General features: G+C 43.6%; 1 protein-coding gene across 3 annotated transcripts in view; it reads left to right on the top strand.

Moving 5' to 3' along the window:
• Window positions 1-368: 368 nt before the first annotated feature.
• The window catches only part of lamb2l (laminin, beta 2-like), a 104,343-nt gene continuing 80,700 nt past the window's right edge, over window positions 369-24,011 (top strand). The window contains exons 1-2 of one of the 3 annotated variants that reach the window (XM_061736847.1): window positions 369-536; window positions 15,920-15,993. In XM_061736847.1, coding sequence (XP_061592831.1) covers window positions 15,954-15,993 — 40 coding nt within the window. In that variant the 5' untranslated portion in view covers window positions 369-536; window positions 15,920-15,953. Of the gene's footprint in view, window positions 537-3,501; window positions 3,698-12,287; window positions 12,460-15,919; window positions 15,994-24,011 lie in introns of those variants that run through there. The other 2 variants (XM_061736849.1, XM_061736848.1) reach the window with 2 other exon arrangements.

The following is a 24,011-nucleotide window of genomic DNA, read 5'->3' as shown; positions in this document are numbered from 1 at the left end:
TTAAAGTGATGTAGTACTAAGTGTGACACTGAGTGTCATCTACAGTGTGGAGTTCAGGACTGCAGCTCCACCTGTGACCAGCAGGCTTCAGACCTCTTTCTGGGTCCCACCCGCCCTCCCAGCGGGTCCTCCCCACCCTCAGGTCCCACCCTCGCGTCCCTCCCCACCCTCAGGTCCCACCCTCAGGTCCCACCCATCTGCGGGACTCAGTCTCAGCTGCAGCTCCCTCCCAGAAGGGCACACCCCACCCCCACCGGTGAGTCCCACCCTCAGGTCCCACCCTCAGGTCCCTCCCCACCCTCAGGTCCCTCCCCACCCTCAGGTCCACCCCCACCCTTCACCTGCGGGACTCACCTCAGTTGGAAACGCGCTGCGGACGTGAGAGAGAGAGAGAGTGAGTGTGTGAAAGACAGGAAAGCGAAAGAGGGAAAGTTTTGCCCGCAAGCTTCTTCTCTTCCGCGGATACTCTGAGAGAAAGAAGGAGAGACAAAAGGAGAGGAAGAGAGGAAGAGAAGTAGCGGAGCGGAGCCGAGCAGGTGAGTTTTCTGTCATCTTCTGTTTTTACTGAGTTCTGTCCAGGTGTCCAGGTGTGACATCACACCTGGACACCTGAACACCTGTATACCTGGATCCTGCACACCTGGATACCTGGACACCTGGATATCTGGTAACCTGGTAACCTGGTAACCTGGATATCTGGATACCTGGATACCTGGATACCTGGATACCTGGATACCTGGATACCTGGACACCTGGACACCTGGACATCTAGATACCTGAACACTTGAACACCTGGATATCTGGACACCTGGGACACCTGGATACCTGGACACCTGGACACCTGGTAACCCCCCGCCCCCTCCCCCCAGCGCAAACACGGACTTTACTGCTAATTATCGTTAATTAGGGCTAAAATGTCAGCAGTGTTTCCAAGTTTATGGACTCTCTATGGGAGGTCCTGCTGGGGGGGGGGCTGCTGATACCGGCTCTGGTACCGGCTCTGATACTGGTTCTGATATGGATTCTGATACTGGTTCTGATACTGATACTACGGTGGCCGACAAGGGCCAAACGCACTGCAACGGCCTAATGCGTCTCAGTTAAGGAAAACACCTTCAAGTACAGAAACGATTCAAATTCACAAACTCAAAACGAGGTACAAAAAGAGGAACGTGGTGCAAATGAAAAAACGTGCTGCAAAAAACAAAGACAAATGCAGCATCATCAAACGCTGCAAATAGAGAAACGATGCAAAGCACAAAACGATATAAAACAAGAAACCATCTTTAAAAGAAAAACGCTTCATAACCGGTCACTACAACCGGAAGTGCTCCAAGCCTGCAGGGGGCGCTCTGACTGAACCACAGTGTTTACATCCATGGTTTAAACATACAGCGGGAACGGTAATGTGATTTTTATCTGACTATATTTATATACGATGTTTATATCACTGTACAACGCTGCACATTACGAGACATTTCTTTATTATATTTTACACCAGATGATACAATGTATACCATGAATCGTTTCTGTACCGTTTTCCTTAACTGAGACGCATTAGGCCGTTGCAGTGCGTTTGGCCCTTGTCGGCCACCGTATGATACTGGTTCTGGTACTGATACTGGTTCTGGTACCTGTGCCGGGAGAGTCCAGCCCATTTAAGATGCTTTGGGGTGAATCATGACTCAGGCTCGGTTCTGGACTTGTGTTCAGGACCAGGACCATCAAAAAGCAGAAAGAAAAGGGCGTGGCAGGGAGGAGGCCGGCGTTCCATCAAAGACACAAATAACCTCAGCGTTTCTGACTTCATGACCTCAGACCTGTGCAGGGAAAAGTCCAACTCTGCAAACTGGTGGTTAGAGGTGTCGCTTCCTAAATCCTCCAGTTTCTATCTTTTCATGTTTACATTTAAACAGCTGGATTTAACCTTGATCTGGCCTGTAATGTGGGTGATGGGTGGAGGTGAAGGCCTGCTTGGAAAACGTGTCTGAGAGGAAGAGAGGGAGGAAAAGAGGGAGATTGTTTGGATGATCTAGAACAGAGGTCAGAAAGAAGAAAGAGAAATTGTAAAACTGTTCGATAGTTAAGATGTGTTTATATTCATTTATTATAAAAATGTGTTGACAGTTAACAAAGAAAAAGGGAAATTCAAGCTGCTGGTTGATTTCATTTTATTTTTCAAATGCTATTTTATTTTAATTGTCTATTTTCTTTTTTATTGCAGTCCTTCTTTAACCTAATGAGAGAAAAAAAATTATACGTGTAGTTCAATGTACACATTTATACTTATTATATATTTTTGAATTTTACTTTGTTTGATTTAACAGTCAGATGCAGATGTTGATACAACTGTGTGTGTGTGTGTGTGTGTGTGTGTGTGTGTGCGTGTGTGTGTGTGCGTGTGTGTGTGTGTGTGTGTGTGTGTGTGTGTGTGTGTGTGTGTGTGTGTGTGTGTGTGTGTGTGTGTGTGTGTGTGTGTGTGTGTGGTGCAGGTGTATCAATATTGCAGATGTTGATATTGCAGCTGTTCATATTGCAGATGTTGATGTGTTGATATTGCAGGTCCTGATATTGCAGGTGTTGTTATTGCAGGTCCTGATATTGCAGGTGTTGTTATTGCAGGTCCTGATATTGCAGGTGTTGTTATTACAGGTCCTGATATTGCAGGTGTTGTTATTACAGGTCCTGATATTGCAGGTGTTGATATTGCAGCTGTTGATATTGCAGATGTATAAATATTGCAGATATTGATATTGCAGGTCCTGATATTGCAGGTCCTTATATTGCAGGTGTATCAATATTGCAGCTGTTGATTTTGCAGATGTTGATATTGCAGATATATAAATATAGCAGATGTTGATATTGCAGATGTTGATATTGCAGGTCCTTATATTGCAGGTGTTGATATTACAGGTCCTGATATTGCAGCTGTTGATGTTTTAGATGTATCAATATTGCAGGTCTCGATATTGAGGGTATCGATATTGCAGGTGTTGATATTGCAGATGTACCCCAAGACAGTATATAAAGTAATGAAATATAGACAATTTATGCAATTATAACTGAAAACTTTAATTTTTTCATACCTTTAAACATATTTAAAGGCAAAAACATGGCACCAGTTATTGTCGTGTCCAACAAAACATTCCTTTTTTGGGCATAAACAAAAAAAAATACCAAAAGTTGTAATGTAATGATGATAAAAAAAGACAACTTTAAATCGATCTTTAGACATATGAATCGATTTTTAGGAATTAATGTTAGAATCGATTTAGAATCGGACAATCGATTTATTTATTTTTTTTCAACACAGGCCTACAGGTCTACAAGTCTTTCTTTTCCTGCAAGGCGGCATCCTTGTGTCTTGAGAAAAGCTTTAAATATTAACTCCAGGGTGTAGTTTTAGTGAACTTTGTGCCCGGCCTGGTTGATCCGCTCCACATGTGTCGGGACTCCCGATTATTCACCCTTCCAGTCCCAACTTGAATCGGCCTCAGCGGGCGTTTGACTGTGAACGTGAGCCTCTGATTTTAAACACTTCAAAGTCTGGCTGACTACCGCTCTCGCAGGTGTGTCCCAGCTTAGTGATTAATCGAGCACATAAAAAAGAAAAAGGAGAAGAAGACCATGATTCTAGCATCCACTTTACATCTGAAGTGTTTGTGTGTTTGAGTTTACACAGCGAGACACATCCTTGGTAAGTGCAGCCGCAGGTCGACGGAGCTTTCTGTCATTTCTGTGTCAACACCGGGGGAGTAAACTCACTCGGCGATCCTGAAATGAAATTTCTCTTTTATGTTAATCTTTCTTTGTCTGTGAGATGCCAGCAGAAATTAAGTCAGAATCCCGAGGGTGTTATCAGATTTCCTCCGGCTCCGGGGCCGATGATCTGCTCATGTATGTAGAGGATTAGGAATGCCTTTGAAGGAAAAGTCTTTTCCTTGTTGCCACTATGTTTAAATTAAACCCTTGTATCTGGAGCTGTTGTGTTTGGGTGGTCGGCTGTCTTTCTTTTCTTCTTTCTTTCTTTCTTTTTCTGGATGTTAAAGTTAAACACGCACGGACCGTTTTGGAGGAGTTTCCAGGTTCACAAAACTGCGTCTGGTGAGACTGAGCTGGAGATGTTTGGTCTTCGTGTCCAAAACCAGCGCAGCGTTTTCAGCAGAAACTCCTCACACCCACCGTTGAGCTCGGTGGTGGAGGTGGGGTCGTGGTTGTTGCACCGATGGGACCTGCACACCTGTCAGTAGGGCTGGGGATCAATTCAAATGTCAAAAATCGATTCAATTCCAATTCTTAAGATTCAGAATTGATTATCAAGATTTGATTCGATTCCGATATCTATTTGGGTTAGTGTTATTAAAACAGTTTTTTGAGCTGTTGCATGAATTATATGACTGTAGTTCTGCAACATATTAATATTAATATTATATTGAGATTCAACAGCAAGTATTGCAGCTAATGATGCCGTAAGGACCAATCAGCTCCCAGAATGCTGATAGAACTGCTTTCAGAAACATCGTGAGGCAGAATTACCAAACAGATCCAGGGAGGAAACAGAGACCGAAATCGGTTTTAGTTTTTCCCACATTCGATTTTTGTTTTTCCCATTTTCTGTGTTTTTCGGTTTATAATTTTTGAGAATTTGGTTTTTAACCCCAAGACAGTATATAAAGTAATGAAATATAGACAATTTATGCAATTATAACTGAGAACTTTAATGTTTTCATACCTTTAAACATATTTAAAGGCAAAAACATGGTACCAGTTATTCTCATGTTCAACCAAACATTCCTTTTTTGGGCATAAAAAAAAAAATACCAAAAGTTGTAATGATGAAAAAAAAAAAAAATCTTTAGACATACGAATCGATTTTTAGGAATTAGTGTGAGAATCGATTTAGAATTGGAAAATCGACTTTTTCAACACAGGCCTAGCTGTCAGTCATCGAGTTGACCATTACCATAGAATTGTAAAATATCACCTAAGTTACTAATTAAACTATCAAAACCCCACCAACAAATGTGTTGTGAGACATTCACCCACAGTTGCCCCCTAGTGGTACAACAGCGCCGTTACCGCTAATAAGAAGTCCTTATCCGTACTTACTCACGTGCCGATTGTACAATTCTCCTTCATGGAAACTTGTTCGGTGTTTAAATTTGGTCTTGGTGGTCGAAATTGTTTCACCGTCTGTGTTTTGTCATTCGTGCACGTATTGACTCTGAAAGTAACTTGTGTGGGCGTCGCCGTCACTGGCGTCAAGTGACAAAAGCACGCTGGAGCGGAACCTCCCAGAACCCACAGGGACAGTACCTGAAGTGTGGAGAATAAAAACTCATAATACGTGAGAATCTGTGGGAGAGACCTTGTGCAATTTTGTACCGCCCCCAAAAAGAGGCGGGGCCAACGGTGGCAGGCCTTTATGTAACAGAGTAACAGAGCGTCACCCGATCGCCCTCGTGAACTAAAGCAAAGTTGGAAATGGACGAAAAGTGTGGGAGAAGTCGTAAAGGTACCGATAGGGGTACTTAGAGTTGCACACAGGACTTTTTTCTCATTTCCTCCTCGGTGATTATTGACGAGCTGATAAATAGACCGTTGGAAGTAGGCCTGTGTTGAAACAATCGATTTTCTGATTCTAAATCGATTCTCATATCAATTTTTTTTTCATCATTACATTACAACTTTTGGTATTTTTTTGTTTATGCCCAAAATAGGAATGTTTAGTTGGACACAAGAATAACTGGTGCCATGTGTTTGCCTTTAAATATGTTTAAAAGTATGAAAACATTGTTTTTCAAGTTTTCAGTTATAATTGCATAAATTGTCTATATTGCATTATTTTACTGTATATACTGTTTTGGGGTTACATTTGCATAAAAGGCTGAAAACCAAATTCCAAACAGACTGTGGGAAAAAATCAAAGCGATTTCATACGTTTCTGTTTGCTGCCCTGGATCTGTTTTTTTAATTCTAACCCACACAATGTTTCTGCAAAGCATTCTGGGAGCTGATTGGTCCTTACAGCATCATTAGCTGCAATACTTGCTGTTGAATCTCAATATAATACTAGTATGAATATGTTGCAGAACTACAGTCATATCATTCATGCAACAGCTGAAAAAACTGTTTTAATAACACTAACCCAAATCAATATCGGAATCGAATCGGATCAAATCTTGATAATCGATTTTGAATCTTAAGAATTAGAATCGAATCGATTCTAGACATTTGAATCGATCCCCAGCCTTAGTTGGAAGGCCAGCACCTCTCCTCTCAAGTGCCAGTTTTTCTGTGAATACGTCGGAAACGAGTCTTCGTTGTTTCCTTGCTGATATGGGAGGCTCGTGATGAACCGTCTGGGTGGCAGCTGCTTTATTCTGGATTGTTTCATAACAACGGCCCGCCATATGCGGGCCTTCAAAGTGCTCTCTGACATCTTGGGAGTTAAAATAATGAATTCAGACTGAAATAATTTGTCAGCTGGTAAACATGTTGAATGTTAACGTGTCAGTCATCCACACTGTTTATTCCCTTTTCACCAACAAGTTCAGTGTCATTATTCACACAACTGAATAGGACGTGGCGTTGCTGAAAGCTTTCTGTTGACAAGAAAATCACTTATTGGTTTACAGGAGAATAGAGGCTATGATTATTTCTGTCAGTTTGATGTCTTGCTGTCTGGGTACGTTGATGTTCGTTCACGACACTTTCTCATAACCCGCTGATCATTGTCCTTTCTCAAACCGACGTACAAAAAGGACGCGCGGTAAAATGGATTAATTAAACCAATTTGATAATTCTATGCCACAATGCCTGTTTCCAGGTCTTATAGAACTGTCTTAAAGAACGTTAGCTGGTTCTGTGTCATCAGGAGTTGTGTACGTTGTTGTGATGCTGCTGGAAGTCAAACATCTGGGATGGTTGAATAGATCAGCGTTCAGTAATACCCCCCCCCACCGGTCCTGGTGACGTCGGAGCGTGCTGGTTCTGACTCACCCGCCTCAGAACCAGCGCTGGTTCTGACTCACCCGCCTCAGAACCAGCACCACCCTCTTCTGAGGGCCCTGATCTCATTTCCTGTCCGGTCTTGTTTTACAGTTTCCTGGCCGCGGCGTTGGGCGTCTCTTCCTCTGATGTGTATACAGACTCGCAGACAGACACGGAGCCGGGCTTAGCACAGATATGGAAACGGATTTGTTTGGACTTGTGTCCTGAGATTATGTTGCTTTATCTGTCTGCCGCACAGCCGCTGCACGATGGCACTGAACTCTCGCCGCTTTCTCCTTATCCTCCCGCAGCTAATGTGCGTACGTGTCCCGGCTCAAGGTCTTTGACTGAAACTCACAACACACCAAGATGATGATTATCATACTTCTCCTTTAAAAAGAGAAAGATGCTAACTTATTTCTCCCAGACCCGTGTCCAACGGTACCGTTGGAGAAACCTTTCCTGTTGTAAATAATTACAGCTTTCAGACACCAACCCTGTTTGATAACACTGTCGTATAAAGAGGGAGGGAGAAAATGTTCAGACAGATCCATAAATACAGTTAGATTAGGTCTAATAGTGCTTACTGGGGTGTTTCAGAACCACTCCATCAGCTGGCTTTGGACCTGCTAGTGAGAGTTCACTGGGAACTCCAGGATGAGGAACCTGAGCTTTAACTGCCACCTTGGACCTGGATTTAGGGGTCATTGGGTCTGGACTGGGCCGTATAGAGGGAATGCGCATGACGTCACAGATGCGACTTCAAAGTGGGTTACGCCCACTGAGTGTCAGAAAGACTGAGTGTCAGAAAGACTGAGTGTCAGCGTAAACTTTCAGTTTGAGCAACTGGAAAACATCTAAAATGGGAAAGAGCTGTTGTGCGATCGACTGTACTCATAGATTTAGCAACAAATCTGAGTTATCGTTTTACAGACTGCCGGAAAATAAGCTTAAGAGAGACAAATGGATCGCTGCAATTCACAGAAACAACTGGATTCCAGACACCGAAACGTGGATTTGTGGTTCCCATTTTGTATCAGGTAATGTTGGATTTTTGGGTAGCTAACGTTAAACGGTCAAATTATAAAGTTCGGTGTCCTCATCACTTTAATTTCTACAACAAATCCTGCCTTGAAGTCGAACCAAGCGTCAAGACTTTTGTAAGCCTTCAAGCTTTGCTTCGTGTATTTCCCCGTTGTAGAAATTAAGTACAAATAAATATCAGGAAACTGGATTGGTGGCCAAATATTAATGTCCATGGACCACTGGTTCTTGGTAACTGTACCAAATATTAATGTCCATGGACCACTGGTTCTTGGGGTAACTGTACCAAATATTAATGTCCATGGACCACTGGTTCTTGGTAACTGTACCAAATATTAATGTCCATGGACCACTGGTTCTTGGGGTAACTGTACCAAATATTAATGTCCATGGACCACTGGTTCTTGGTAACTGTACCAAATATTAATGTCCATGGACCACTGGTTCTTGGTAACTGTACCAAATATTAATGTCCATGGACCACTGGTTCTTGGTAACTGTACCAAATATTAATGTCCATGGACCACTGGTTCTTGGTAACTGTACCAAATATTAATGTCCATGGACCACTGGTTCTTGGTAACTGTACCAAATATTAATATCCATGGACCACTGGTTCTTGGGGTAACTGTACGGGTCACTGTCAAGTCCAACTGCCTTTAATTTAAGCCCATAATCGGCTGTTATCCCGTCTTCTCCACTAGTTGCAGCTGTTTTTGCCACTCAGTGCGAGTAAGGGGGTGGTCCAGTGGGGAAGTGACGTCAATGCAGACCCTCTATTCTGAAGTACTGGCAAACCCTCCAGCCGGTGAGAGAGGCTGAGCACCACAGAGAGGCTGAGATGCTGCTGACCTCGACTGGAGGTGTCGTTCGGCACAATCTCCTCCTGATCATTGACTTTCGCAAAAACAGTGCCCCCAACCAAGAGGTTACAGTTTTAAAGGGTCAGACAGTGGAGTGTGTCAGCACATATAAATATCTGGGAACTGTCATCGACAACAAACTGAACTTTGAGGAAAACTGTCAAGCTGTGTACAAAAAGGGACGCCAGCAACTGTTTTGTCTGAGAACACTGTCTACTTTTAACATTGCCAGGACCATGCTGATCTTGTTTTATCGTGCTTTTATAGAATCCGTTTTATCTTTCTGTCTTGCTTCATGGTTTGGAAATGTGTCCCTTAAAAACAAAAATTATTTAAACCAAATCGTCGAGCAAACTTATTGGTGAGTCTCAGCTTCATCCAGAATCCCTGTATACTAAACAGTTACAGAGGATAGCTGGCTCTATTCTAAAAGACAACTCCCACCCTCTTAAATGTGAGTTTCAGCTGCTCCATCAGGTCGGAGGTTCATGGTTCTGCTTCTGCTTCAGGTCTGGAATGGAATCGGGCCGAGACCAACTCTCCTAGGATCTCGGCTCGCTTGTTTTGTGCCGTTTCCGAACGCAATTGCTGTGTTCACATATACCAAACGTTCTGATCTTTAGGGGGAAACGTTCCCTGTTCCGGAACAACTGCTGCAAACGGGACAGAGGTGAGAGCACCCTTAGATTGTCATTCTGCAGAAAAATTGTTTTTATTTGAGGTTAAAAGTGGTAGATGAAGTCCTGAGTTTGGGGTCACGTGACCCTGAACTCTTCTGATCCTCCTCCCGTCGCCCTTGAGCAGAGGTCAGAGGTCAGAGGTCACGTCATCATCACAGAGCTGCATGTGAAGGCTGCTTTGTCCCAGGCATAAACACGCTCCTCCCCACTTATTTCTTTCCTCTTTTCTAATCCGATCATCTTACCGCCCTGAACGGACTCAGCTCTTTTATTAAGTCCCAGCCCGGATCGTCTGTCCGTCCCGCATTTCCAGGTTTAAATATAAGTGAGAGCAAATGAACGAACACTAAACCCTCATTCTTAAAGGTGCTGGGTGTGTTTTTGTCACATTTGCCGAAAATGCCACTATTATTTCATTTCATTTATTTATTTAGCACTATTTTTTTTAAAACAGTGCATGGAGTTCCACTCCCATCAACAACTGTGATGAAGTAACAAAGATAATGTACAACAAATTAAAAAATATATAAATATGAACGTAAAAGAGAACATGGATACAAGTTCTGGATTACATTAAAGATAAAGACATTGTAGGTTAAGGCAGAATAAGATGTTTTTTTAATAACTTCTGAAAGAGGTAAAAGATAATGTTGACTTCGGCGACACATTCAAGTCATTCCAGAGTTTTGGATCTAAATGTAATATTAAATTAAAAGTCGCATCCCCGGCCAAACTATGAAAAAAGCTGCGACTTACAGTCTGAAAAATACATATCAGGGCCAGGCAGGAGAAAAATAAAAATAATATTTTAGAGGAGGAAGATTTTTTTTCCTTATGCACTTCGAGAAAAAAGTAAAAATTTCGTGAATAAAGTTGAAATGTTGAGAAAAAAGGCAAAATTTCCACTTTATTCTCGAAATTGTACTTCAACATTATTATCGACATCTCAACTTTTTTCCCAACATTTTGACTTTTTTCTCAAAATTGTATTTCAACATTAATCTTGACATTTCAACTTTTTTCTCAGAATTTTGACTTTTTTCTCGACATTTCGACTTTTTCTCAACATTTCGACTTGGTTCTCAAAATTGTACTTCAACATTATTCGGCATTTTGACTTTTTTCTCAACAGTTTTTTTTTTTTGTGCACCTCAAGAAAAAAGTCTAAATGTTGATAAAAAAGTCGAAATGTCGGGATTAATGTTGAAATACAATTTCGAGAACAAAGTACAGATGTCAAGAAAAAGTCAAAATGTCGAGAATAAAGTGGAAATGTTGAGAATTGTTCTCGAAGTGCACAATAAAAAAAAAACTTCCCCTCTCAAATATTTTTTGTGTGCATGGTCATAATACTCTTCCATAGAAAAATACGGTAACTTTCATAAGGAAGGTGTCTTTTGAATTTGTTTGTGTTAAACAACCGCTTAGAGCTTTTTTTATTTCAGTAAACTAAAATAATTCAGCTAAAAACATCTTCCAGATGACACAATGGGACCAGAACGAATGCAGAAAGCTGCCGCCATTGAGGAGAAAAAAACTGAAAAAAACGCGACTTATAGACCGGAAAATACGGAAGAGTATTAGGTCCAAGCAGGAGAAAAATAAAAATAATATTTTAGAGGAGGAAAGTTTTTTTTTCATTATGCACTTCGAGAAAAAAGTCGAAATGTTGAGAAAAAAGTCGAAATGTCGAGATTAATGTTGAAGTACAATTTCGACAAAAAAGTCAAAATGTTGAGAAAAAAGTCAAAATCTCGTGAATAAAGTCGAAATGTCGAGACAAAAGTAGAAATGTTGAGAATAATGTTGAAGTACAATTTTGAGAAAAAAGTCGAAATTTCGAGAAAAAAGTCGAAATGTCAAGAAGAAAGTCAACATTTTGTGAATAAAGTTGAAATGTTGAGGAAGAAGGCGAAATTTCGACTTTATTCTTGAAATTGTAATTAATCTCACATTTCACCTTTTTCCTCAAAATTTTGACTTTTTTCTCGAAGTGCACAATAAAAAAAAATCTTCCTCTCTCAAATATTTTTTATCCTTCATGGCCCTAATACTCTTCCGTAGAAAAATACGGTAACTTTCATTTCTTGTTTGTGTTAAATGAATTGAATTAAAGCCCCGTTGGGACCCTTTTGACCACGTGTTGCCCTCCCCTTTAAACAACCGCTTAGAGCTTTTTTATTTCAGAAAACTAAAATAATTCAGTTAAAAACACCTACCAAAGAGACCAACGAGGACACAATGAGACCAGAACGAATGCAGAAGGGTGCCGCCATTGAGGAGACTTTCTCCCTCTCATTCATTTATTCCCCTCTTCTTCCTCTTCCTCATTTAATTGCCCCCTCTCTCTCTCTCTCTCTTCTCGCCCGGGCCTCTCTCGCCCCTCTCCTCCCTCCGTGTCCACAAGAAAGGGGTGTTGCATTCCAGAGGCCTGGAGACCGTTCCCCTCTTTCAGGCCGCGGCCCGCGGGCCGACAAGAGGAATTAGAATAAGAATAGCTGCCCATTCACCCCAGCGCCCCGGCGACGAACCGGAGGGAGCGAGGGAGCGAGGGAAGGGCCAGAGGAGAGGGAGAGAGGGAGAGAGGGAGGAGGAGAGGGACGCACTCTGCCCTCCCATTGGCCGCCGGCGTTCCCTCTGTTTTCACATCTCCGCCGGCAGTTATGCTCTCAAGTTTGTTTTACACATTCTGGTGCTCATGCATGTGCATGCAGGCGTAAATGCACATGTCGGGCTCCGCGGCGCACGCTAACACACACACACACATACACACACACATAGTCACACTCATGCACGGGGATACAGGAGCCACCAGTGGATGAAAGTTGAAAGTGTCCGTCAGAATCCAGTCGTGACCAGGGAGGAGGTGACCCGGCTGAGTGAGTACCGACCTCTCCGTTAGTTTATCCGCTTCTACCGCAAACTAAACCGCACTTTCAGGGGCCGCCGGGCCCCGATCGGAGATTAAAACGTCCCACACAACCTCGTCGTGGCTAATCTGTAAACTCCTGACTGCGATGGTGTTAAAGTTTGACAAAGAGCAGGTGCCGTCCGTCTCTCTCCGGTTCCCTAGCAACCGGCCGGTGGCGTAGCGTTTCTCTGTCATCTTAAAGTTAGAAAGTTCTTCTTCTGCAGACCCGCAGGTCTAACGGATCCGTGAGCCGGTGCAGAGATTGGAGGGGGCCCCACCTCAGCTCGGCTGGGACGGGACCGTCACAGTTATTATGGAGCTTTTCCACCAGCACCTACTCGGCTCTACTTGTCCTGGTTTCTTTTCCACTACAATCAGCACCTGGAGCAGAAATAGGAGGTTGGAGAAGCTGCTGTCACGTATTTGATTGTGTATCTAAACGACACTAAAGATGTAGAACCTGGAGGAGATGATAGATGTGCTGCTGGTCTGTGGCTTGTGTTCAATATCAAGTTAAAAAATGAGAGTGAGAGAAGCTTCAAGCGTCTTTTTAATGTTGTTAGTTTGTCTCTGCTGCTGAAAAGTGCGTTGGTATCTGAGCAGCTATGAAGTGACAGAGCTCCTGGTAGATCTGGTCGTTCCTTATCTCCGTCTAGATCTTTTTAATTCTCTCCTCAGCACCAGGTTTATGAACATCTGCACCTCAGAGTTGGATCACCAAACAGACTTTTGCTGCCGTTGCTGCTGGAATAAAATGAACAAGAATCTCCGTCACAGTCTCTTCCTCTGATGTCACATCCTGACTCAGACGTCTGACTCCCAACCCCCGACCAATTGGTGGCCTGGAGTGTGATGACGTCACAGCCCAACTCAGCCGCTTAGAACCTCGGCAGAATAGAGGGAATCCGCATGACGTCACAGATACATCTTCACGGCGGGTTTCGCCCACTGAGTGTCAGAAAGACTGAGTGTCAGCGTAAACTTTCAGTTTGAGCAACTGGAAAACATCTAAAATGGGAAAGAGCTGTTGTGCGATCGACTGTACTCATAGATTTAGCAAGAAATCAGAGATATCGTTTTACAGACTGCCGAAAAATACGTTTAAGACAAATGGATCGCTGCAATTCACAGAAACAACTGGATTCCAGGCACCGAAACGTGGATTTGTGGTTCCCATTTTGTATCAGGTAATGTTGGATTTTTGGGTAGCTAACGTTAAACGGTCAAATCATAAAGTTCGGTGTCCTCATCACTTTAATTTCTACAACAAATCCTGCCTTGAAGTCGGACCAAGCGTCAAGACTTTTGTAAGCCTTCAAGCTTTGCTTCGTGTATTTCCCCGGCGTAGAAATTAAGTACATATAAATATCAGGAAACTGGATTCGTGGCCAAATATTAATGTCCATGGACCACTGGTTCTTGGTAACTGTACCAAATATTAATGTCCATGGACCACTGGTTCTTGGTAACTGTACCAAATATTAATGTCCATGGACCACTGGTTCTTGGTAACTGTACCAAATATTAATGTCCATGGACCACTGGTTCTTGGGGTAACTGTACCAAATATTAATGTCCATGGACCACTGGTTCTTGGTAACTGTACCAAATATTAATGTCCATGGACCACTGGTTCTTGGTAACTGTACCAAATATTAATGTCCATGGACCACTGGTTCTTGGTAACTGTACCAAATATTAATGTCCATGGACCACTGGTTCTTGGTAACTGTACCAAATATTAATGTCCATGGACCACTGGTTCTTGGTAACTGTACCAAATATTAATGTCCATGGACCACTGGTTCTTGGTAACTGTACCAAATATTAATGTCCATGGACCTCTGGTTCTTGGGGTAACTGTACTAAATATTAATGTCCATGGACCACTGGTTCTTGGTAACTGTACCAAATATTAATGTCCATGGACCACTGTTTCTTGGGGTAACTGTACGGGTCACTGTCAAGTCCAACTGACGCTATTTTAAGCCCAGAGTCTGCTGTTAACCCGTCTAACACACTAGTTGCAGACATTTTTGCTGATGTTTTGCCGCTCAGTGTGAGTAAGGAGGTCCAGTGGGGAAGGGATGTCAATGCAGACCCTCTATAGTTACAGAAAAGTATCTACTCTGCACGTTAGACCCCTAGTGGAAAAGCACAAAACCGAGGCAAGTCGAGTCGAGCTGAGTAGGTACTAGTGTAAAAGTACCATTAGTGGCTTCGTTTGTTCCTGTCACACTGCTGCACAAACTGGCAGGAGCAAGAATAAATAGATCTGTTTGCCTTTTAGGCTTCGAAAGAAAAGAAATTCATACCAGGCAGAAGAAGTGGTGGGGCTGGTAGTGGATTGATGTCATCTGTTGGCGTCCTTGTTCAGTAGCAGTCGGGTGGTCAATGGCAGGAAAATGACCCTAAACAAGGAAATAACCTCAGAAGAAGATAATTCCAGTCCAAATCTGAACCCCGTAGATCTGATGTGGTCTGATCTCCATGGAAACGCTCACACCAGACATCCTCCCAAGGTACCATGAGCTGAGGCGGTTCTGGAGAGGTTGCTGGTTCAAACCTCCAGAGACGCTGCTGCTCAACGAGCTTCAACCAGCCGGGAACTCTGAGGGTTCACTTACTCTCTCAGATTAGGTTCAGTGTGAGCAGAATGAAGACATCAGTCCACTTTTTATACCTGTCCCGTTGCCACGCGGGCCGTCACAGTAATTTACAAAACTAGGTCATTTACACAGCTCATATGTTACGTGAGCTACTCATGTGACATGTCTTTGGAAAGCTAAGATTCCTGTGATTCCACCAATGCAAACCATTTCAGGATATAATCATAGCAGCTGGTACATATCAACACTACAAACATGACGCAACTCACCAATGAAGCCTCATAGAACTCGTCCGATCAAAAATATTCCCAAAAAAATGGTCTGGTTACATTCAGAAAGGTCAAGTCGATCCAATTGACTGGACTCGATCCAATGTTTTCCAGCTAATAAGTCACAGCTACACTCATCTGCAGACATCTGATTACAAAACAAATTTCCAGCTGAAATAAAAACCTTCTATTTCAGTGTGTTCAAACTTAGATTACTCAATTCTAGTAGCACTTACAGTGATTCTGACAGTTGGGGGAAAAACAACAGAGTGTTACCTTTCAAAAGAGACCAAAACCATCCATGTACTTCAAACGGTTCAAGAACAGCTTTCAATTTACTTTGGGTATGCTTTGGATAGGTGTTTTATGGTAATTTTACAGGAATGGAATGGGGTTAATCCAATTCAGGGTCACCGGGACGACGGAGTCCCTATGAAAACATCAGACGTTCCTCAAAGGGCTCCTTAAACAATCATTTCCATGAATACAAAAACAGTTTTGAAATGGAGTTTTATAAATAAATAATAATTGAATAATTTCTGTGTTGCAGCCAGAGAGAGGTGTCCGTGCGTCCAGGGGTCCAGATGTCCGTCATGACTGCACAGCTGAGCCTGCTCTTCCTGGGTGAGTCCCTTTCACACAGCTCTGGCTTCATTTCTGGAGGTTTCAAACCTCAGACACCCCCAGACCGCCTGAAACCCTCTGGTGTGGTTGGAGGGGGACTGGATCCTTATGACCAGATCACTTATTGTTAGGTCTAAAATAGCATTAAATAATTCCGTAAACAAAGAAAGACACAGAGACTGCCTGGAATGGTTTTAACGCACTTCTGCAGAAGGGGGAAGCGAGGAGTGCAGAGTGACAAGAGAGAACCCCTGAATGTTTTCCCAAAGGACTCTCCTCCCAGAAGATGCTTTTATTGAGAAACTTGACAGGAACTGACCGTTATGGAGAGTGAACAGTGGACAGTGGGAGGAAGTGATAACGTGTGGTTGAATCATGACACTACAGTAGAGTGATTGAACCAGGACAGTCCAAAACCTGAGTAGATCAGGAAGTGGCTGTTGTGACATCTGTTACCAAAGCATGTGACAGTTTTCAGAAGGACAAAAACAAGTTTAAAGGTTAATTAACCTCACACTTATTTAAAGGAGCTGTATGTAAGAGCAATAATAAAACGAATCATAAAATGACCCCGATATGTCAACAGACATTTATAAATCCTGTTCATTTCAAATACTTATGTCACTGACAACAGCACTCAAGCCAGGATATTCCAGTTTAAAAAGAGGAGTTGCAGCCCTCGACTGATGTTTATGTTGTCATTTTTTGTTTTGGCCTGAAGCTCCACCCTCCACCTATCTCCCAATCACCAAGTCAGTATTGTTTCTGAAGCTCCACCCTCCACCTATCTCCCAATCACCAAGTCAGTATTGTTTCTGAAGCTCCACCCTCCACCTATCTCCCAATCACCAAGTCAGTATTGTTTCTGAAGCTCCACCCTCCACCTATCTCCCAATCACCAAGTCAGTATTGTTTCTGAAGCTCCACCCTCCACCTATCTCCCAATCACCAAGTCAGTATTGTTTCTGAAGCTCCACCCTCCACCTATCTCCCAATCACCAAGTCAGTATTGTTTCTGAAGCTCCACCCTCCACCTATCTCCCAATCACCAAGTCAGTATTGTTTCTGAAGCTCCACCCTCCACCTATCTCCCAATCACCAAGTCAGTATTGTTTCGGCATCCGGGTTGCCAGCTCGGCTCTAATTATCGCAGCAGCCGCTACGAACGTGTTGGATGGATTTTCGCGACCATACGGGCGCCGTGTGGAAAGGCGCACCCTCAGTTTTGTGTCATTTCTGTATTTAAAACACACACACGGCGCACCGAACCTAAAGGCGGCGTCTACACACGCGCGCCGCAGAACACACACACAAGCACACAAGTGTGCATATTTAAAAATAGAGCGGGAGCAAAACTTTGTTTGATTGTAGGCTACTTTATTTCAGTTTTTACATTAATCAAACCCATCGAAGTCTCATCCTTCTGTTTCTGCATTAAAGAGCTCCGCTAAATCAGCTGTGCCAGTCCGAATTCCTCGCTGTCAGAGTCACGTTCCGTGCCGTGCGGCTCCTCGGACTTGCCGGCTTTTGCAAAAGCTCGCAAAATAGTCCCAGCAGACACGTTAGCCCACGCGTCAACAATACATCTGCAAACTGTGGCATAACTTGCCCGGCGCTGCCTTCCACTCTTGGTGAAACTGTGTTCTCCCTCAGTCATCCATCTCTCCCACGCCGCTGCAGCCTTAAGGCTGATTTATGGTTCCACGTTACTCAACGCAGAGCCTACGCCGTAGGGTACGCGGCGACGCGCACGTACAGTGCGCTTTGCTGCGTAATTAAATTTTGCAATACATTATTACTTCGCAAAAGATCTTTCATAAAGCATTAAATACAGAAAATAAACTTACTGTGTAGGACTCGTCGCTTGCCATGGCAGCCTATGTTCCTGCTGCATTCTGCAGCCTACCTGGCAACCTCTGGTCGGGGGGAGGAGGGGGAGGGTACACGCCGCTCAACAGTATTTTGAAAGTGACTGCAGTACCAGTTTTGGACATTTCTTACACATGGCTTCTTTAAGCATGAAGGTCAACCACTTCTTGGTAAAGCTGCGAGAAAGCCGATCCCCCTAATGATCACTAATCACTAATGATAACCGGGACCTCAGTTTGGGCAGCGTCTCATCTATTAGCAGCTGTTCATTTCATGGATCAATTTGTATCATAGGGCTTTGATGTGAATGTCAAACTTTGTGGTGGTTACTGGTTCTGGTTCTGTGAAACTGCTGTGGTCCGGTCCCAGATGGACTGGCTACACCACATTACCCTGGTCACCCATCCATCATCCACCCATCCATCCATCCATCCATCCATCCATCATCCATCCATCCATCCATCCATCCATTCATCCACCCATCAATCCATCCATCCATCCATCCATCATCCATCCATCCATCCATCCATCCATCCATCCATCCATTCATCCACCCATCAATCCATCCATCCATCCATCCATCATCCACCCATCCATCCATCCATCCATCCATCCATCATCCATCCATCCATCCATCCATCCATTCATCCACCCATCAATCCATCCATCCATCCATCCATCATCCATCCATCCATCCATCCATCCATCATCCATCCATCCATCCATCCATCCATCATCCATTCATCCATCATCCATCCATCATCCACCCATCAATCCATCCATCCATCCATCATCCATCCATCCATCCATCCATCCATCCATCCATCCATCCATCCATTCATCCACTCATCCATCCATCCACTCATCCATCCATCCATCCATTCATCCATCATCCATTCATCCATCCATCATCCATCATCCATCATCCATCCATCTATCCATCCATCAATCCATCCATCCATCCATCATCCATCCATCCATCCATCCATCCATCCATCCATCCATCCATCCATCCATCCATCCATCCATCCATTCATCCACTCATCCATCCATCCACTCATCCATCCATCCATTCATCCATCCATCCACTCATCCATCCATCCATCCATCCACTCATCCATCCATCCATCCATCCATCCATCCGTCCATCCATCCATCATCCATCCATCCATCCACCCGTCCATCCATCCATCCATCCACCCGTCCATCCATCCATCCACCCGTCCATCCATCCATCCATCCATCCACCCGTCCATCCATCCATCCATCCATGTAATGACGAAAAAAATGTGATCTTTAGATATACCAATCGATTTTTAGGAATTAATATGAGAATCGATTTAGAATCAGAAAAACTATTTTTCCAACACAGGCCTACTCTTTTGTTATCATGTAATAATTGGGTCATGTTCTGGTCTCTGGAAAGATCCTAGAGACAACTTCTGTTGTAATAGACGCTTTATAAATAAAATTGAATTGAATTGAAACTTCTGGGGAACAATGAGTCAAAAAACTGAATCCAAGGAAGAATGGAGCATTTGTAAGGAATGAATGGGGATAAATAAAAGTAAACAAGGTCGCACACACACACATAATAACTCCCATGAGCCCTTTAGAAATTATCAGAGCATAGACCTTTGTTCACGGTTCCAAGGAGAGAGGGATTGCGTAATGGTCCATAAAAACTCTTGCCTGTGTGCTGAGCAACCCCCACACATAAAAACTGATACAGTTAGTGTACTCTAACTTCTCTAACCCGTCTGCACACAGGAAGTTTCAGTCTCGGCGTTGATCAGTAACTGGAGGACGGATGCATTCATGCAGGTGGAGTCACAATCTGCAGGATCAAATCAAACAGAGCTTAAGCTTTAATCGAGCGGTGCACGCAAGGCCGCCTTAATGCACGGGCTTACCTGGGCTGAAGCCCAGGGGCCTGCCAACTTCAGGGGCCTATCATTTTGGGTCATGATGAGCTGAAAAAGTCATATTGTTTTGTAATTTGTCAGGTTTCCTGTCAATCACTCCATACGCACGTTACAGGCTGCTGATTGATCCAAATTACGAGTGATCCACGTGGGCCCCGCAGCCTGTGGGCGGGCCTTAGGCCATGGTTGACCAATCAGAGTGTGTTGGGGTGCGTCCCGCTATGATTGATTGACAGTTGCAAAATGTCGGGGAAGAAGTTTGAGAGCGGAGCGCAGAAAAGAAAAAAGACGGTAGAAAAGGAGATTCGGGAAAAAGTGCTTAAAAGCATTCCCAAATTAACGGGATTTTTTAAACCCGTTGCTTGTGATGGACCAACCCAAGCGGCAGCGGGGGAAGCTCAACCTGCACCGGATGAAACGGAGAAGGTGCCGGCGCCGGGGCCGCACCAATGGATGCGGGAGAGGAGCGGTCTCCCGCCCGCAGTGGAGGGGAGGAGGAGGAGGGGGGTCCCGGGTCACACGAACCCCAGAGAAAGGACCAGGCTGCAGACCAGCCAGGGCCCCAGTCAGATAATGACCCCTATAACAGCGACCCGGGCCGCTGGGGAAACAGCGTTAACGTGAATGTGCGCGCCTACCGGGTGAAAATGGGACCGGAGTCCCGTCAAAATAAAGATGCGGACAAATCGGCATCGGAACACCAATATAAGCAGCAGAGAAGATTTTTCTCATTTCAAACGCAAACTCAGTAACTTCTCCAAACTGGGCTTGGTGAAAAATAGACATTATCAAGCCCTTTTCTTCAACCAGGCGGAAGCACTTCTAAAAAGGTAGGAAAGTGCTGTATTAATTGCTAACTGGTGCAGGTTTTAAATTGTTGTGGTTGTGCAGTGAAATGCATACCGTATTTGCTTAGATGTTTGTCATTGTACTCAAAATCTTCCATAATGTTTAATCTATTGGTATCTGGCTGGCATTAAGCCATGCTGCTATCCATGGTGCTGAATGGAGTGTGCGTGTGTGTGTGCAGGTGCATGTGATTGGTTCACAAGGCCCGCCGAGGCCAGAGGGGGGGGCGGGGCTGTTATATGTTATATGTTGTTATATATATGTTATATGTTTCTTTACAGTCTATGGTTAAACCTGAACATGGAACTTTATTTGCATCACAGACCTTACTGTGCAGGTTTAGTTCAACATTATTTCTGTGTCCAGTCCAGCTGTCAGTTCAGCAGCAGTCTGTATTTTACAGTTCTGATAAAAAGTGGAAGTGATCCCAAAAATACAGCTTTACTGTGTGTTAATTATATTATATGTAAACTTTCACACATCTTGGTTTGCTGTGTGTGGTTGTTATAAAAAGTGTATTTTGTGTTTATACTCAAGTGGGCTCAGTGATACGTTAATCAAAATATGTTTTTTTTATAATAAGACTATGTAAGTCGAGGGGCTGGGGGGCCTACAAAACCTGTTAGCCCCAGGGCCTATCATTAGGTTAAGGCGGCTCTGGGTGCACGTTAATCAATAATAGTCAAAAGTTGGTTAATGCAGCGATTGAATGTTCCAAGAGTAGATGAAATACCTCTTAGAGGCACGTGTCAGTCAGTCTCTACATCCAAATATGTTTAGAACACAATAAGGTGCTCAGATTAGTGTCCTCTCCTTTAATTATTTGTCCTTTTTGTGTAAAATTGTGGCAATGGGCTCATTTCTTGCTCTGGAAAGGCGTTTAAAACCATATCTGAAGAGGAGTTCACCCATTTACAGTGAATAAAGATTAGCAAGTACTGTAGCAAGTAGAAAACCATTCAGGACACCTGATAACCTTCTCACTAACGGACATCCATCCATTATCCATATATCTATCCATCCATCCATCCATCATCCATCCATCCATGTGACATTTATTGAAGCAGATTTCTCGTCGGTTTTCTGTTCTGGATCATTCGCTTGGAATAAATATCTGTTAAGGTGCTATGAGCAGCCAAACCTACAGGGGGCAGTGTAACGAGAAGATAAAGTCATGCTAGCCAATCAGAATCCTGGAAAAAAACATCAACAAATGACACGAGTAACTTCCAGTTACTTCCAAGATGAACCAGAGTCTTTGGTTTGGAGTGACAGAGAAGTGGAGTTACTTTTAAGTGTGACTTAGAATATAAAACAGTTAAAATATTGACGGTGGCCAAACAAATTGTAAACACAGGTGTCACTCATGACTAGGGATGGGAATCGAGAACCGGTTCTTGTTGAGAACCGGTTCTCAGTGTTTCAATTCCTTGGAATCGTTTGCCTTTTTTGCAAACGATTCCCTTATCGATTCCAGTGGGCGCGAATGACGTCACCAAGCACGTGCGCATTCGCGCCCAGCAGGAAAACACAGGGACAAAGCGGCATAAACGCTCGAAAGTTTGGTTACGTTTGACCAAAAAGGATGACAACAGGGCGACAATACTTGCAATGCGGCTGATGCGCTGGAAGCGCAGAGTCCGCCGGCGTGTGGTAAGGCTGATTTATGGTTCCGCGTTACACCGACGCAGAGCCTTCGGCGTACCCTACGCCGAAGGCTCTGCGTCGATTTAACGCGGAACCATAAATCATGCTTTAGAAGAGCTGCACGCTCGGCCACGAGGACGTGCCGGGCGCTCCTGACACAGCTGCAGCTTGTCAGCTCATCTATGGAGAAGTTAAAGAGCATCTACCGCTAGATTCTCCTTTCATCAAGGCAGGGAAGAGAATCAGGCCAGAATAGATGAATGTCACCAGCAGTGACTAAGTTTGTGGTGTTGAAAATGTTACTGGACATTCTTGTGTAATTTCCACAGAATAATTTGTTGTATTTAGTTAATTTCTACAGAAGAATATTTATTTTATATTATTTTATATTAAATACATATTTTATATTACAAATCATTTTCTGGGGCCCCCCTGGCACCATGGAGGAGCCCAAGGCGTGTTAACACCTCACTTATATTTTTTTGTTCAAAGATAAAAAACAAAGTTGATGCTAAAATTGTTTGTTCTAATTTTTTCCAAATGAGAATCGATAAGAGAATCAATAAAGAATCGAATCGTTACGCAGAAGCGAAAATGTAATCGGAAAAATCTTATCAATTCCCATCCCTACTCATGACACTGGTGACGTTCCTGTCGGATAATGTGACGTTTCTGAAGCCTAAATTTCCCTCCGTTTACAAGCAAACGTGAAGACGGGGTTTTTGCAAATCTCCACTTTGGCCGGAGTTTTCAGAAATGATGGTTTTTGGAGACTTTGAGCTTCGTTTTCGTGTAAACGAACGGGCAAAACGCATGAAAACACCACCGTTTTTACTACGTGTAAACGGGGCCTCATCCAGGGGCCACTTTTCCAACAGCTGATGTTCCTGCAGAACTACTAATAACAGCTCACACCAACAACCAGTCATTCCCAGAGCTGCTGCTCCACCGAGGCGGCGTTTCCTTGATCCGGTTATCAGTCTACTACTGCTGCTGGGTCTCGTGTCAGCACCGTGTTTTTATTTTTCAAAACGCAAACAAGGCGGTTCTTTACGTGTCTGAGAGGCCTGGCCTTGTAATTACCAGCCGCGGCGTTGCTCTCCGTCAGCGCGCTGGAGCTGATGGGAGGAGGAGATAGGACGGGGGGCTTTTGGCCGTCGTTCAGCAGCATTCCTCACATACGTGCTTCATTTCACAACACAAACACAGTCATTAATTAAGAGCGAGGATACATTAGCGGTGCTTAAAGGTGGGCGAGCTGAGACAGGGGACGCTGCCCCGGGGGAATTCTCTCTTATCAGTCTCATCAGTCATATCAGAGATGATATTACAGCTCAGAAACTATTCCAATTATGATTTATTTATGTACGTATATATCATTTTGTGAGTTGTTTTTGATATTCTCTTTCCATCGACCGGTACGGTTCTTTCTGTTTGCTTTGACCCACACATATCAGTGTTTTGGAGGCCGATAATAGAACATTGAGGGCCCGATTTACTAAGATCCTAAATAGAGAGTACTAAATTGCGTGTGCACTGAAAAAGTTTGCGCGTGCTGTTGTTGTGTGTTTTGCGGGTGATCAACTAAGAATGCGTGCGCAATTGATAACAGGTGCAAACAGCAGTATTTAAATGAGGTGTTGCGCGTTTTACGGTTTGTGGCGCAAACTTTGCGCCATGGAGAGTCTGGATGGAAAGCAGGATAGTCGCAAGCGCAAAATGAAATTT

This window comes from Cololabis saira, chromosome 12 (assembly GCF_033807715.1).
Source record: "Cololabis saira isolate AMF1-May2022 chromosome 12, fColSai1.1, whole genome shotgun sequence".
Lineage (NCBI taxonomy): Eukaryota > Metazoa > Chordata > Actinopteri > Beloniformes > Belonidae > Cololabis > Cololabis saira.
This window is presented reverse-complemented; position numbering and strand designations above follow the sequence as displayed.